The sequence below is a fragment of the Geospiza fortis genome, unplaced genomic scaffold, assembly GCF_000277835.1.
Source record: "Geospiza fortis unplaced genomic scaffold, GeoFor_1.0 scaffold98, whole genome shotgun sequence".
Classification (NCBI taxonomy): domain Eukaryota; kingdom Metazoa; phylum Chordata; class Aves; order Passeriformes; family Thraupidae; genus Geospiza; species Geospiza fortis.
In genome coordinates this window covers 2,967,284-2,983,702 of record NW_005054306.1, presented here as the reverse complement: position 1 = coordinate 2,983,702, position 16,419 = coordinate 2,967,284, and the positions used below count along the sequence as shown (strand labels likewise).

The 16,419-nt window shown below is 42.1% G+C and overlaps 1 protein-coding gene across 1 annotated transcript in view; it reads right to left on the bottom strand.

The window, feature by feature from the left end:
• Positions 1–5,025: 5,025 nt before the first annotated feature.
• Positions 5,026–16,419, bottom strand: part of AFG1L (AFG1 like ATPase) — a 62,764-nt gene continuing 51,370 nt past the window's right edge. Inside the window, exons 12-14 of the mRNA XM_014312039.2 lie at positions 13,008–13,148; positions 11,306–11,419; positions 5,026–10,586 (exon numbers count right to left, since the gene is read on the bottom strand). Of these exons, the coding sequence (XP_014167514.2) occupies positions 10,455–10,586; positions 11,306–11,419; positions 13,008–13,148 (387 nt within the window). The 3' untranslated portion in view covers positions 5,026–10,454. The remainder of the gene's footprint in view (positions 10,587–11,305; positions 11,420–13,007; positions 13,149–16,419) is intronic.

Genomic DNA, 16,419 nt, shown 5'->3' with positions numbered 1-16,419 from the left:
ACAGATTAGCATCCATTAACCAAGTCTTAACTCATGGCTGTGGGAGCAGTTACAGGCCACAAGGACTGCAGAACCCATTTGTAACTCCTTGAGCACATGTAATATATACACACAGACAGTACTGCAGCAGCTTGGTGTTAGTAAAACAAATAACCAAGGTATGTAAAAAGGCTGGGCAGGCAGTGACAGGCACTGGCTTGAGCAGATGTCTCAGTGTTTGTCCTCAGGTGCTCTGAGAGCACAGGATGAAGTCACTCTGACTTTTAAAGAACTGTGTATTGAGGAATTGTAAATTAGCAGAATCAACTAAACCAAAATATCCATTATACTCACTACAAGAAGGGCATTTTTCTTTTTTTTTCCTGGGGAGAAAACAATCCATACAGCAAACATTTCATGGATTTGATAAGTGTGACTTTTTACATTGTTCACCCTTATGTGGCAAGACAAATCTCATTGCTTTTATTTATGCAGGCCATATAATTTTGTGTACCTAAATGCAAACACTTTTTTCCAAGTACAGCCTATGAAGAACCTTTGGAAACTGCAATACAAGTAGGTAAGAAATGCCTTTGCTTCACAAAGTAGTTTTATTGTTTTGCCTCAAAGCCAAGAGCAAAAAAGCAGCTGTCCTGAGTGGAGCTGTTGTGAAGGGACACAGGGGGGGCACAGTGCTGAGGCTGCCTGAGCCTGGCACAGCGGCTGCACCCAGCTCCTGGAGGAGGAGGGAATGGCTGTGTGACTGCACCACAGCGTTACCTGTGTCTGCACTTACCTGCCTCACACTCTTCTGGCTGGCTGCCTGGAGTTAAACCAAAGGAGGCTGAGGAGAGACAGCAAAGAGAAGGAAATGAAACTATGGTGGTGATAAAGCCTCCTAATACCAGCATTCCTTTAGGGGATCGATGGGGAGCGAGGCACTGGAATAACTACTGCCAGCCTGCTGCCAGAAGGGTGACAATGAACACAAAAAGATATTAAACCCTCCCCCAGCACAGATGAAAGGGCTGGAGACTGGGGGTATGGAAAGGAGATCAGAGCAGCTTCTCAAGAAGAAACATTACTGGACTTGCAGCTGCACCTGGGTGTCCCACCAAAGATGGGGATGATGGGCTGTGGGAGGGGATTTCAGGGGCTTGTCCATGCAGCTGAAAAGGTGGAAAAGGGGAAGTTCCAAGCACCAACACTTCCCTCAGGCTTGTCTCCTGGCTTGTGGCAGGCTTGTGGCTGTACTGCCAGCTGTTCTGCCCCAAAGGGAGAGTTTCAGCTGTCCACTGCAGGCTGTTTGGAGGGGAAGGGATTGGCAGGCAATTTTCAAAGACAGCAGTCCTGTTTAAATGCCAACACAGGGAGTAGGGTAGGCGAGACAGGCAGGGGGTGCCAGCCAGTCACAGGGCGGTGAACATGGCAACAGGCCTCATCTCCTGGGCTTGTGCCCTGGGAGAAATGTCAAAGCTGGAGTGGGGAGGGACACTGCTCCCTTACCTGGAATGATGACTGGCTTTTTTCCCCCCCCAGACATCCTTTACCAGACCAGTCACTACCACCTTCCCCACAAGCCTCATCTCACTTGTATTCCTTAGGCTGCCATGGCTGCAGCATCACTGCAGTACCCGTGTGCAAGGGGCTGGTGGCCGTGGGAGAGGCCACAGTGGGAGAGCAAGCCCAGGTGCACCACAGGCTGGAGCTGTCTGCCCACCGAAACTGCCCAGGCGGCTGTGACTGAAATTTAATTTGCCTGGTGCATTCCGTGGACATTTTAATCAGCATTTCCTACAATCTACTTGGAAAAGAGGCTGGATTGGCAGCTGCCTGACTGAATGGGCTTTGCACCCAGTCTAACCTCCATTCGCAGTTTCCAGTGCTGGAAAACCTCTCTGTCTCACTTTCAGAAGTTTCTATAGCAATCACAGTCATCCTAGTGAAGCACTGGAAATGGCAGCCCATTCAGATTGTAATTTTGCTGGACAGTAATTGCTCCTCTCTCCACTGGCCTCTGAAATGTTACTTTTTGGGAGACATCAACTGCAACTGGAGGAGACTGGTCCTCTGCCTGTGTTTCCAACCAGCTTTGCTCCCCCTGCCCCCTGAGGAACTCTGTTACCTGTTTAAAGCGTGTGAACCTCGATTAGCAGGGAAGTGTTGCTGGGCACATCATACCTCGACTACAGGAAAGACCTGACATGAGTGATGCTCTTAAGAATCCTGCAGGAACAAACCTCCCCACCCAACACAGCCTCTTGTGACCTCAACATTATCCATCACTGCATGTAGAAAAAGTTACACAAGTGTGTTTGCCTTTGCTAATTGTAAAAAACCAGAGCACTCAAAGGTTTTTTCTTCATGTTGGTGAGCTTACTTTTCCTGGTTTCATTGACTTCAGCTTAAACACTCACTTGATCTTTTGTTCCATGCTTCATTTTTCAGTGGCTGTGATTGCTCTTTATTACTGTGACACTGAAGAACTATGTGCTGAAAATACATTAAGTAACTTCTTGCAATAAGAGAATGTGGTAGAATTATCCCACAGCTTGTGAAGAAATGAGTTAACCATTTCTTAAGCTCTTGTAATAATCTTCCCCTATGCTTTTATGGCTATTGTTGCCTGCTGGAAAAATTAGCTTAAAGCTGAGTAAGGGGAATTGTGGATAAGTGTTTGCAATTTGGCTTTGGACTGACATAGTGTGGTTGCACTCAGAGAATTTGAAGTCTTTGCTCTGGCAGCAGTACTCAAATCTGGGAATATAGGATTCGCATTGGAAAAGAGTGGATTTTTATAACTATTTAAATGAACAATTTCAGCTAGAGAGAAGATTAACAGAGCCAACTAAACCCTTCACCCTGACAAAGAACTGGCGGGAGGACTATAGAAACACATCCAAAATTTTACCAACATGAATGCAGAGTACTAGGTCAGTGAGAAGCATTTCTGTATTTTAATGGCTCTCTTAGAAATCAATTCAATTTAAAACAAAAGTTGTTTTACAAATATGTGGAGAATGCAGAAGGCTGGAGAGGGAGCAAGTGGCCTGCATCCTCCATCTGCTCCATCCTCCCTCTCCTCTCATGCTAGGAACTGCTACTGCAAGTCCCCCTTCTGGGCAGACACAGAGGCAAAAGCAGGCAGTGCCCCAAGCCCGAGGGTCAGAAATGTCTCCCATTCTGCAGGTGCATGGGTGCATCCCCAGACCCCACACCCTGTATTTTATGTGTGCCAGAGCTCCTGAGGCCCAAAGCCAAACAGCAGGAAAGTCTAAGCCCAGGGATCTTGGGGAAGCTGAGACACAAAAACCTGTGCTTCTCCATCAGAAATGAGGTTACACAACAAGAGAATATTAAGTACCCCAGGATGAGGAGCAATCTTCACTGTCAAGAGATGGACACGTTGGGCATTGTTCATCTCTGAGAGGAAATGGATCAGGGTGACAAAAGAGGAGCATCCACTGGACAAACAAAGCTGCAAAGGCAGAATGGCAAAACCTGTTCTTGAAGAATTTCAGAAGAAGCAGCAAAGCCTAGGGACTTTTTTTAGCAAAATTTCTAATTAAACCCTGACAGCTTACTGCTGCAGGATACTTGAAAGAAAAACAGGATCTTAAATTGATCTGGAGAAGGGTCCAACGTTTCCATGAGTGGCACGGCATGCAAACATTGTTGAGGGTACATCCTTTTCCTTCACAAATCTGTGTGAATCTGTAATGGGAGAGTAAGACATCCCATTCTGGATAGTCTTCTCAAACACTGGATACCACAATGCTGCAAGCAAGATACTGGAGCAAGTTAGTTGCTCGACTTTCAGTATTACAATATCCCTCTTCAAGAAATGGGAAAGTACAATGTTTGCAGTAAAAGGCATAGAAATAGACCCAAAGTTTAACCTAAAAATTTTACACCCCTGGTTTCTCAAGTCTGAACTATGAAACACTGCTTGCCATCTGCCAGCAAGACCTGTGTGTCTGCCCCTGGCATCCATGGAGAAGTGCCATCCATCCATGCTCAGCAGTGCTGTCCTGCTCTCAGCACTCAGAGAAGCTCCTTTGGGACACCTGCACTGGGGAGCTGCAGTGATCCTTAGACCCTGCCAGCCTCCATGCTAGCCAACTGCTCCCCCCAGCAATTCTCTAAGCTGTGCAGAACCTGTAACAACTAACCACAGAACTAACTGGCTGACAGCACAAGCACATCTTGGGCAGTAAGAATCCCAAATTATGAGGGGGAAAAAGCTCTTTAATTGCGGTTTGCATACAGCTATTTTGTCTCACCCTCAAGTTGTTGGAGGAAAGAGGCAAAGAGGTGGAGGAAAAGGGTTCCAAACCCAAAAATTATGGCTGCTGGCAGCAGTAATTGAGGCAGACAAGTCTAAACTACTTCTGGAGGAGGACCTTTCTGACAAGCCCTGGATATTCCAACCCAAAAGCTGGACCATGTGTAGGGCAATAACTACAGCTTGTGCAGGCAACCACGTGCCCAGAAACTGGCAGTGCCGCCAGTCCAGGTTTGCCCCCTGGATACAGAGATCTAAGAAAAAGCAATCAAACTAAGTCATGAAGACCAAAGGGCTGGAGCACCTCTCCTATGGACACAGGTTGACAAAGGTGACATTGTTCAGCCTGGAGAAGGCTCCAGGGAGATGTTACAGCACCTTCCAGTACCTAAAGGACACTGCAAAAACCTGGAGAGGGACTTACAAGGGTGTGTGGTGACAGGACAAGGGGGAATGGCTTTAAACTCAAAGAGGGAGGGCTTAGAGTGGCTATTAGGAATAAATTCTTTACTGTGAGGGTGGTGAGGCACTGGAATAGGTTTCCCACAGCAGCTGTGGAGGCCCAGTCCCTGGCAGTGTTCCCAGACAGGCTGGATAAGGCCTTGAGCAACCTGGTCTAGTGGGAGGTGTTCCTGCCCATGGCAGGGGAGGTTGGGATTAGATTATCTTAAAGGTCCATTCCAACTCCTTAATATTCTATTATTCTAATTAACAGTAGGTCTGTCTATCCAGAACACATATCTGAAATTAGCATGAGTAAGTGACAAGTTTATAACCTCTGGATTTATTAATTTTTCTTTATTATAAGATAAATTCTTCTCAAATAGCAGATGGATTTGACAGTGTTCAGTCTGTAATATACTACATTCAAAATGACATATTTAAAAAAATATTCTCTGTATACAAGGAAAATCCCAACAGAATTTACAAAGCCACTGTATTTCAAATGTATAAGATCCGAGGCTGTTATGAATCCTATAGGAAATTCGTTATTACAAGTAAAAGAAAAACTAAACAAATGGTTTACAGTTTTAATCACAAATCTCAATTTTTTTTTCTTTAAATAGATTCTTAAAATAGATGCATTAATTAAAACAAAATCACTACGAAGAGGCATGTGGTGTTTAGTGGATGACATTAATTCTGTAACCCAAACAAGGAGACTAATCCACTCTGAGTAGCTAAATTATTTTTTTGCACTGTTTACATACTTTACTGAAGTATTTTCATCCCAGAGCCTCAGCAAGCATCTTAGAATATTAATGTAGGAAGCCTGGCAGCACGCCAGAGTTAGCAAGTGAGAAAGTAACATCACTCCCATTTTATCAACAGGGAAACTGAGGCACCAGGTGTATTCAGACCCAGGAAACTGCAGAAAGAAAAATCCTGAACCTTAATTCTGTTAGCCACGTCATGATGGAGAGACTGTTCTTGCTCCTTGTTATGTGGCTCGTGACCCTGTCTGGGCACTGTTTGAAACCTGGTCAGTTGCTTTTTTTTCATGTTTCGATTGCTGCAAAATAGGTGACATCTATCCAGCTGTGTTGTCATCACAAACACCTTTACTAAAAGAAAAGACATTAATGGTTTTCCTTTTCAGATCAAAAACCAGCAACAGCAGTTGAACAGTGCCTCTTCACTCCCTCCAAAGCCTTTGGAAGGCTGTCTTGTTCTACCCAAAATACTGCAATTGTTCCCTCAATCTGCACAGTAGCAAATACTGAGAACCAGTAATTCTGAAAGACAGAATTGCACTATTTATTATTTAAAAAAAAAAGAAGTTAAATTTTTGGGCATTGTGAACATTCTTTGGTCAATCAGGTATTTGAAAGAAGTTAGTTGAGAGATTCTCAGCCAGGATGTGACCTTTAGAAAACATGAAGTGTTTCCCATGGTCCATAATCTCCAGGATTTTACTTCCTACGACAGCAAAATATTATACCACATTAATAAAGGTCACTTGAAAAGACCTTTAATAATAACTTGTCAAAAATGTTTACTGAACGACTAAAGGAAATAAAAACTTGTTGCAGATCTGAAATGGCATCATTTCACAAGGAAAACTTAAAAAGCCAGGACTTAAACTCTGGATAGAAGCATTCAGCACAAATCCAGCAATTTTTAAGGCTACTATGGAGCATGCATAATTTAGTCACAGGCATCTCATTGTTTACATTTTGGCAAATACAACAACTTCATGTGGGAATAAAGTCATGGACTGTTGCTGTCTCGCAGCAGCAGGAGCAGGCCAGGCAGCAGGGGGCAGGACAGCTGGGAGCACAGGTGGCCCAGCACCCTGGGGCACAACAAAGCCACTCTTGTCCATGGTGTCAGCAACATTCTGGCCAGCACCAGTTGCCTGGAAGGTGTCTGACCCCAGAAGCAGCACCCCAACTCAGCACTGGAAAAAGGCTTTATACATGCTACAGCATCATAAAATAAGGAAATAGGGCCTCACTTTCTTCAGGGAGGTAGATGGGCATAAATGTGCTGCTTCTGGGGTTACAGGGGCACCCTCTGCCCTGGCCACATCTGGGCTGGCTGAGAAACCAGTCCAATAAATTTCTCCTTGTGGACCTGACCCAAAAGTGGCAAACCTCCCTCTGCAGCACAATCACAAATACAGCACAGCGATTTAGGCAACTTTTCTTGTTTTCGGCCTCAAAACACTCTGGAATCTTCCCCATTTCTTTTCCTTGATTATTGCTGGTACCTACCAGAGACTCCCAAAAGACAAATTCCTTGCTGGCCAAGGAAAGACTGCACTATGGTGTTATTTAGCAATATGTCCCAGAAGTAGTGCTGGCTCTGGAAGCTTTTGGGGGACTTCCCTCCTGTGTTTTCACAGAGCTCACCTATATCCTTAGAGGCTTTTAGTGGTACATCAGTCCCAATGCATTTAGGAGCTTTCAAAAACCTGGGGTATCTGAGTTTGGGGTGTGCATTCAGACTGCAGAAAAGCCTCAAATACCAATGGGCAAAGCAGTAGCAGTTTGAACACAAATAGGGATCCTGTGGTTAAAGGAGCTTCATCATCACCCACACAGACAGTGGAGAAACACCTCACTTCCCTGGCCTGAGACAGTCTCTATGGGAATGAAGAACATGCCAGGACCTCCTCTCCCATATGTCTCAGAAGTGTCATCTGTGTTCTGCAAGACTGCACATTTCCTCTGTACCACCTGACAGAGAAGGACATACACGCATAACACAGTTTTAAGCCAATATAAATAAATATCCAGATGTAAAGTGCCTTAGGTTATCTACCACCATCTCCCATTTGCCTACAACACATTCTGGTTCAAGGCAGAAAGCATTTGAATGCTACTCAAAAAAAGTCAAGGCTGAAGCTTCAGGAGAGTTATCAGCATAGTCCCAGGCTGACAAGTATAGAGTGCCACATATAAATACAGAAACACACACATTTAAATTATATATATTAGTTTTATCTAGATTTATATGTACATGTATAAATTAAATATACATATGTGTTTGTATATACAGACACACATGCATGAATGTCAATAGTCCGTCGGCTGAGAAACCTAATCCAAATCTCTGAAAGCATACAACAATTATTTGGATATTCTTAAGTATAAACAATGTATTCTGATTGGAGTTTTCATAAATATGCATTAAAATTCTCCATGGTAGTCACCCTTGTGGGAATACAGTTCCATTAGTTGCAAACTATAAATATAGGCTTTAAAAATTATTTGAAGAGCAGGTATAGCCAGAGGAAGTAACTTCCAGGACAAGCAGAAGGGATCAAAACAGAAAACTAAAACTGAGCATGTGGCTCCCTAACAAAAGTAAGGGCACAGGACCTCTCCCCTCCCTGCTGCCCAGAAGGCCCTTTTGGATGCTTTTTGTAATTGTGATGGGAGACAGCTTGGTAACAGACAGAAAAAGGTCATGTTGCAAAATCCAACAAAACCTCTTAAAGTTGGGGACAGTGTGTTATGTATCTCCTCCCTAGGACATGAGGACAGTCTTTTCAGTCTATCTACATGGTTTTCTTCTACTCAAAGGTTCTATATGTGCTCTTAAGATTACTTTATAAAAATACACAATAAACCAATACACACCATACCATGTTTTGTTTCGGTTAGATTAAAATCAAGAATGACCCCACTGCATCTTCAACTAAAACAGAGCTTCCAACTACAAACATGAGGATGGGTGATGTGTCTTGAGGTATCAGTTCCTATCCTATCTTTTCCATAAAACACATTCCTACGGTAACAGGATGTATTGCCTCAGTAGCACTGAGTATTGCTTCCCCCAGACCAGGGCAGGTGTGACAGCAGCAGTGGAAGGTTTGGTGTAGAAGAAGCAGAAGAAAATTCAAGGTAGAGATGTTACTGCTGTAGAGGCAGCATATCCAGGCTTGCAAGAACCACAAAATTTAGGAAGAATATGAACTTGCACTTATTGTTACAGCATATCCTGTCTTATCAAGGTCTCTTTTCTCATCCATTACTTAGATCTTAATCCTGTGCAGCTTCAAGTACCTTAAAGCTCCTCCTCAGGGTGCTCTCTTGGTTAAAACCATTAGCTTTCAATGAACCAGACTAAGCAACAGTCTGATTAAAAAAAAAAACAAACTCCTGGAGCCTGAATGTCAACACATAGCTAGACTCAGAGAATAGAAAAAAAAACCAAAACCAAAACACACTACAGAGGAGTTCCAGGATTCTAGCACAGACAATAGGAGTTTCTTAAAGAAGCATTTGATTTTTCTTTTGTGCAAGCAGTATTATACATAACAGAAGCAGTGCATAAACATTCAAAGTGCCCACTTCACGTGACATCATAAAATGACTCTGCATAGCCCATTAACTTTGTCTGTAGACCAATTCTCCAGAAAAATTATAATCCAATCAAACTTCCTGAACATTGAAGGTATATTTTAGAGAATTATTAGGGTTGGAAAAAAACTCCAAGATCATTAAGTCCAACTTTTGTCCAAACCTCACCCTATCAAATAAGCCACAGCTCTAAGTGCCATGTCCATCAATTTCTTAAACACTTCCAGGGATGGTGACTCCACCACCTCCCTGGGCAGCCTGTGCAATACTAGACAACATTTTCAGTGAAGAAATTCTTCATCATGTCCAACCTGAATCTCCCCTGGAGCAGCTTGAGGCTCTGTCCTTTCATCCTGTCACTGTTGCCTGGCAGAAGTGTCCAACCCTCACTTCATTACACCCTCCTTTCAGGCAGTTAGAGAGAGCAATAAGGCCTCCTCAAGCCTCCTTTCCTCCAGGCTAAACACCCCCAGCTCCCTCAGCTGCTCCTCACAGGACTTGTGCTCCACACCCTTCACCAGCTTCATTGCCCTTCTCTGGAGTCATTCCAGCCCCTCAATGTCCTTCTTGTACTGAGGGGCCCAGACGGGACACAGCACTCAAACTAAGGCCTCACCAGTGCCAAGTACAGGGGGACAATCCCTGCCCTGGTCCTGCTGGCCACACTGTTGCTGATACAGGCTGAGATTCCATTGGCATTCTTGGCCACCTGGGCACAGCTGGCTCATGTTCAGCTGCTGTTTACCAGCACCCCCAGGTCCTTTTCCCCTGGGCAACTTTCCAGCCCCTCTGCCCCAGCCCTTAGTGCTGCCCAGGGTTGTTGTGACCCAAGGACAGGACCTGGCACTTGGCCTATGTAGAACCTCATACAACTGGCCTCAGCCCATTGATCCAGCCTGTCCAGATCCCTTTGCAGAGCTTTCCTGCCCTCCTGCAGCTCAACGCTCCCATCCAACTTGGCATCATCTGTGAACTTACTGAGGCTGCACTTTGATCCCCCTGGCCATACCATGCATAAAGATATTGAAGAGGGCTGGCCCCAATACTGAGCCCTGGGGAACACCTCTGGTGACCAGCCACCAGCTGGAGGTAATCCCATTCACCACCACTACATGGAGCCAGACATGTTTGAAGAAGAACAAATGAAGGCAGAATTTCACATGTCCACACACTGGTGGTACAGACAAATAACTGAGACCTCATGTCTGAAACTAAAAAAAACTATTGATGAAAGAAAACATGGTCCAGATGATAAAGTGCAATTATTATTCAAGTTGTGCTAAAAAGCTTTCCAGGGCTTTTCTGAAGCTTTTCCAATTTTTCTTCTTGGTGATTTCATGCTGTAATTTTACTTCCTGGTGATTTCATTCAACTTTTAATTATGTTTTTTTGCTTCTGTCCCCATCATTCCAGTACTGTTCAGTTTGCATTTCTGTGAGCCGTGAGAGAGTACGCTGAAAGGCAAAGACTTCCTCTTCTCCTGTAAACACGGAGAGTCCTTTGGCAGAATCCTACATCAATACACAAAAACAGCACCACACACCTGTGAGACTCGTGGCTGTACTGAAGTGCATCCTATCTAACTCCTAAGGCTCAGTGCTTTGACAAAACAAGACAGGAGCATGGCACCAAAACATTAAAACTGATGTCTAAAAATTAAAGAAAAGCACCTATTTCAGCTACATAATCTCCTGAAGGAATACAGCAAAAAGAATAATTTGGTTTTTAAACAACATAATAACAGGTTAACTATCTATTCCTTTTCTGACTAACTGTACACCAATGAAAAAAATTATTTTAAAAGTTATTAGCAATAACTGAGCTACAGGGAAAAAGAAAAACAGAATAAGTAACATGTAAAGTAGTGCTGTTTGTGAGGACTCAGGAGCTGTTCTGTAGTCTAGGAACAGGTAGAACAAACTATCTTTTATTTCTGTATTTTAAATGTAGGTGATAAACTTAAATCAGCATTTTCATATATGACTGAACAGATACAATGATTAGTATTCAAAATTACCCTAAAACTTAAACAAAATGGTTCTACATATAGTGATACTTTCTTTGACTATGAATAAGTAGCACAACATGTAATTATCAGAGTGACAGACACTGCAAAAAAGCAGCATATCTATAGTTAAATGTTTCCTTATTCCCCCTCTTAAAATGCTGTGCAATTATGAGACTAAACCCAATTTTGTTACAAAAGGGAGACAATGTTAAAATCGTGTACCTGGCTCAAGTCCAAATCATCCATCAAGACTCTGTTCTCCTGCCGTTCAGCACTGTCCTGTTTCACCTGGAACAAGCTTTGGAGAGGAGCTGCCGCAGAACAGATAATGCGCACCTGAGAGGAGGAGAGAGGCAACAACAGTGTCATCCTTTGGGCTTTACAGAAATAGGGTAAAATACACCATCCATGCACAGCAAACTTCAAGTTAAATTGGCAGTGTTTTTCCCCAATGATTTTCCTTTCTCTTATTAGCACTGCTGTTACAGATTTACCTGACTTAGTCAGACGGACCTTACAGCATCTTTTTCTCAATAACAACTGATGTAACTTTTACTCACAGAACCGAACTGTGCTTTCAAATACCCAGAATATCTGCTACACAGGCAATGAGTTCACCACAAAATTTACTTTCTAAAATAACAGCTGTATAGTAAACAATGCCTACTTTTCACCCATAGTGAGACTCCTCTCAGTGGGTAGATACACTGCACTATTTAAAAGAGTACTGAAATTCCAAATTTCCAATTTCCAAATTTCCAATTCCAAAATTCCAAGTTTCAGAAGACTGAGTGAAGCCTTTCCTGTCTCCATCTGTGCTACTCCAGTAAGTTAATTGCTAGTAAAAATAATGATGCTGTTTTCATGTCTGCTGGGAAGAGATATAACATGCAGTGCGAGATGGGGGCTGCAATGAAGACAGACTGAAATAATACTATAGAAGGGGACTCTTGTTGAGAGCATGCAAGCAAGATGTTTGAGTTGTGGACAGGCATCCACAAATATACTCAGGTATTTTTCCCAACTACTTCTGATGGGAGTTTAACCTTGTGGTTTTCCTTATGAAGGAAGTAATAGAAAGTGACTGCTTGCAATTCTTAATGACAGCCCAAACACAGAGCAGACCATCCCCCTATTTCTAACCCATTAGTTTAATATTAGCATATTGACTTAGCAAATGTCCACTTCCCAACCATAAAGAATCTTGCTAATTTGAATGACACTGATTTGAGTCTGGCTGAATTGAATGAGACTACTCATACACTGAGTTAGTTCAACACCTTGCTGAGTTTGGCCCTTTCTAATCAACAACCCATGCCAGAACATTCTTGATAAGAACCAACCTCAACTGACACTTCCAACTGCATAAATGTTTAAGTGTGTGCAAATATAATCACATTATTATTATTCCATGAGCAATTCTGCAATCTAATGTAAAGCCTACAGTGACTGTTTCCTTTAAACTTTATGATGTAATTGTGCTATTAACTCCTCCTTCCTGATCAAAAAGGCACTGATTCCTGACCAACTGCCCATACAGATTAAAATCTAAAAAACTCCATTTCACTCCAGCACAGTTGGCAGCACAATCTTTCATTATTAAAATAATGACATGGCTTCTGTTGTTTTCCTCGGTTAGGAAAGAACATCCCCATTCAAAAAAGGCAAATGAGCTCAGGCTTATATTTATGCTCATGCTTAATACTCACAGAAACAAAAAAAAAAATCTGTTTATTTGCCTTTATTGAAATGGGACCCTTTTTTTTTTGTGAAGCTGGAATGATGTTTCTTTGCAGTGCTACTTCATTCTGCTTATGTTTTCCAAACCATTACTACAGAAAGCGTTATTTCAAACCAATAGTAACAATCAGTTTTAGGACTCCCAATATTATTCCTCTGCATATAGGAAAGGCTTGGTTCTCACCTTATGCTCATAAAAGGTATCAATAAGAGTAATGAAACGACGAGTTTGTGTCCTTTTTGCTATTGTAAGAAGTGGTATGTCACGAACAAACACTGTGTCAAAATGCTTTGATATTTCCAAATAGTCGCTGGCTCCAAGAGGCTGAAACAAAACAAACCATAAGCAATGGAAACACATGATAGAATGACACATAAACTCTGTATCTTGACAAGCTACAGTAACAGAAGAGAGCTGTAAAGTCCAGATCATAATCTTCTTTTTATTCCTTTGTGTCTTGCATGAGGAATGCTTGATTGCCCTTAAGGACATAGGCACCTGTGGGTGTTCATACTCCTGGCTTTACATACATGAACAGTGAGAGTGAAAAATGTGGCTCTGCTGCACCCAGACAACATTATGATCTCTCTCTGACAATCTCAAATAATAAAATAATCACTATAAACCATAATCCAGAGAAGATGTGATTTCAACCTAAAGCATAAATAATCTGAATAGCTATTAGGATGCTTTCTAGCAGCAAGATTTTTAAATGCAAATTTATAGGGCTAGTTACTAAATCCTAAGTAGACCCACATTTAGTTCACCCAGGACTAATCCAGACTGAGTAAGTATGTTATTTTTTAAGTATGGAAAACATGAGGAAACAGACAAAAATACAATTTTGCAGCAGTTCCTTTGTTCATGGTTTCTCCTGTAATGATGAAATAAAAATCTTCAAGAAGAACTCATTAGTTTCTCTTTCTAAACCACCATGGTATCTAAACCATCAACAGAAAATATGCACAAATAGTAGTAGCTCATTCAAGTACATTCCTCTAAAATTACTTTTTCATTACATGGAAGGTATTTTTTTCTGCAAGATCTGTCCTATCAGTACCACAGGCTGTACTTTATCATGAGCTATTAAAATTTGTACTCCTGAACTCGGTCCATCAGTTTTACTTGTACAAATAGTTCAGAATCTTGTCTGCAGCTACTGCAGAGAACAAGTTCAGCAGCATTTTGTGTGGTCACAACTCCCATCCCAGGTAATCACCTGCACCATGTGCTGTACCAAGTATAATACTGTTATAAAGCACTGCAGTACTGCAAATACCTTAAAACCACTAAATATAAAATATGTGCATTAACTGAAATTATGAGACTAATTTGTTGTAGGCCAAACATAACTTCTTAACTAGAACACTTCTGCAAGAAGTTACTTTAAGCAATTATCAATAGCTGCTCATGAATAGGACTTTGGGTTTTGTTTAGATACTAGAATAAAAAAAACTTGTAGAAATGGTCTCTACACAAGCACAGCAGAGGGAAGCCCATATGGCATTCCAAAAATTCTTCTGAAAATTAATAGGAATAAGCTAACCTTCCAGGCAGGTACTTAAAGCCTGTCACTCTCCACCAGCTCTCCCACTTGCAGTCTCACAAATCACCCTGCTTTCCCATTCCCAAGCACTCAACTTCCGTGGAGCATCTATGGAAAAAAATTATTACAAAATCTTTCAATTCTTTTGAGCAGTGTTTAAGAGTAGTATATGCTGTATTCTCCCCTGAGAATTATATTTAATGTTTATTTTCTCCCTCCATTTCAGTCCACCAGTTACTACTATGGACTTGATAATCAGAAACCAAAACCTCATCATCATGAGGGCCACCAGCAAAGCTTCACACAACACCTCTGAAAAAACCAAAATCCTACCTGGATAAACCAGAGTAGCTGAACTCAAAATATTCTGATGAAATAAAGCAGGAAAAGGTTCAAGAAAGTGGAAGGAACTGATGGATGGAAACAACACAGAGCAAACTCACTGGACACCTTGCCACCAGATACAAGTGATACATCTGGACAGCCAGAGTATCAAGTGCAAAGAAAAACAAGGGGAGCACTAAAAGCAACACAACCAGGATGCTGCTGGAGATTTTAAGATTAGTGAGAAGCAAATAGTTTCGGTACTGGTAATTTTATTCCATACTTGGGACTGAAGCACTGTTAAACACAGAGGAGACCAAGTATGCCTGTGTGATGAGTACCTGTGAGGGAGAACAGCAGTGATCTCACTGTACACAAGAAAGGTAAGAATTTCTCATGTCTCCCCTTAGGTAAGAAATTAGAGAAATCACTGCTATGCTGATTCATTCTTTTATCACATGAAGAGCCCAAGCAGTCTTCTGCCAAAACCCAAAACCCTGAGGAATTATTCTGCCCCGACCCGATGTGACAAACTTTCTCACACAAACCATACCAATACACCCTCCTCATCTCAAACTACCAGATGTTAAAAGGTGATTCCGAAAACAAATAAATAAATAACTAAAATTAAAGTACAAACTTTTGCAAAGTGGGCAAACTGAAGTGCCCAACTAATGAGCTATACAGATAAGAACTTTGGTGGATATCCAAACAGGAGATTAAAAAACCTGGGTAGTCAGAGGGAAGAAACAGGTGGAAGACAAAAATAAGGCTAATGCATTTCAAATGGGAAGAATGGAAGATGTAATACTTGTACTGCTTTTCATATAGACATAATAGCATGGTTCATAGAAGGTTACAATATGCATCTTTATTAGTCAAACAGGAATTCAATCTACCTCAGCAGTGCAAAAAGCAAGCAATTCAAGAATTCCTCTAATTAAGGTAATAAAAGGCAGAACATTTCAAGCTTTAACAAGAACTTCTGAAACATCAACACCAAGTGATAATATTCTGTGAATGTTGGCAGAAACGTGCTTTGGAGACTCCAAAATGTTGCACTGAGAAAGATCTGAGTCTAGCAGCATGAGTAATTTATTAGAGTAAATTTGGTACCTCCCTGACAAGACTCAAGTCAAGTGAGACACAACTGAAATGCCAAGTCAGCCCTTCTGCCGTTACACATGGCTCAGCTGATATCAGCTGTAGTCCCTTACACAGATGAGTTCTCAAAACTCCCTGCTTTTGGAGCTTAGAGACAGTCCTGGAGATGAAAGACAAAGCTTTTAATCTTGTTCCTAACATGACTTATTCTTGTCTTGGGAAGTCCTGTAATTTCCTTCTGTCTTACTCAGTGTAAAAAGAAGGAACCGTCAGCAAGTTTGCAAGTGCTCTGGTGACAGGTTAGAGCCCTTTTTTGTATCCCTCTGTCCTTGCTATAGGCCCAGTTTCCATGCTCTCTGTAATTGCTTCAAAGCTGGTCTAACCCACCAGCTAACTCAAAATGCTCCAAATGCAAGAGACCATGATGCAGGGGCACCCTGGCAGCTTCTCAACTCACATTCTCACTGGCCTGGTGCCCCCAACCTGGCATGAGGCTGGCACAAGCACCCACATACCACCTCTGCCACACAGGAACAGAGACAGGGAAATGGGTTCGAGGCCAGACTGTGCCACTGCCAGAGGCTCTAGCTGTACAGTCCATATACAGAAGCTCCATCAAGG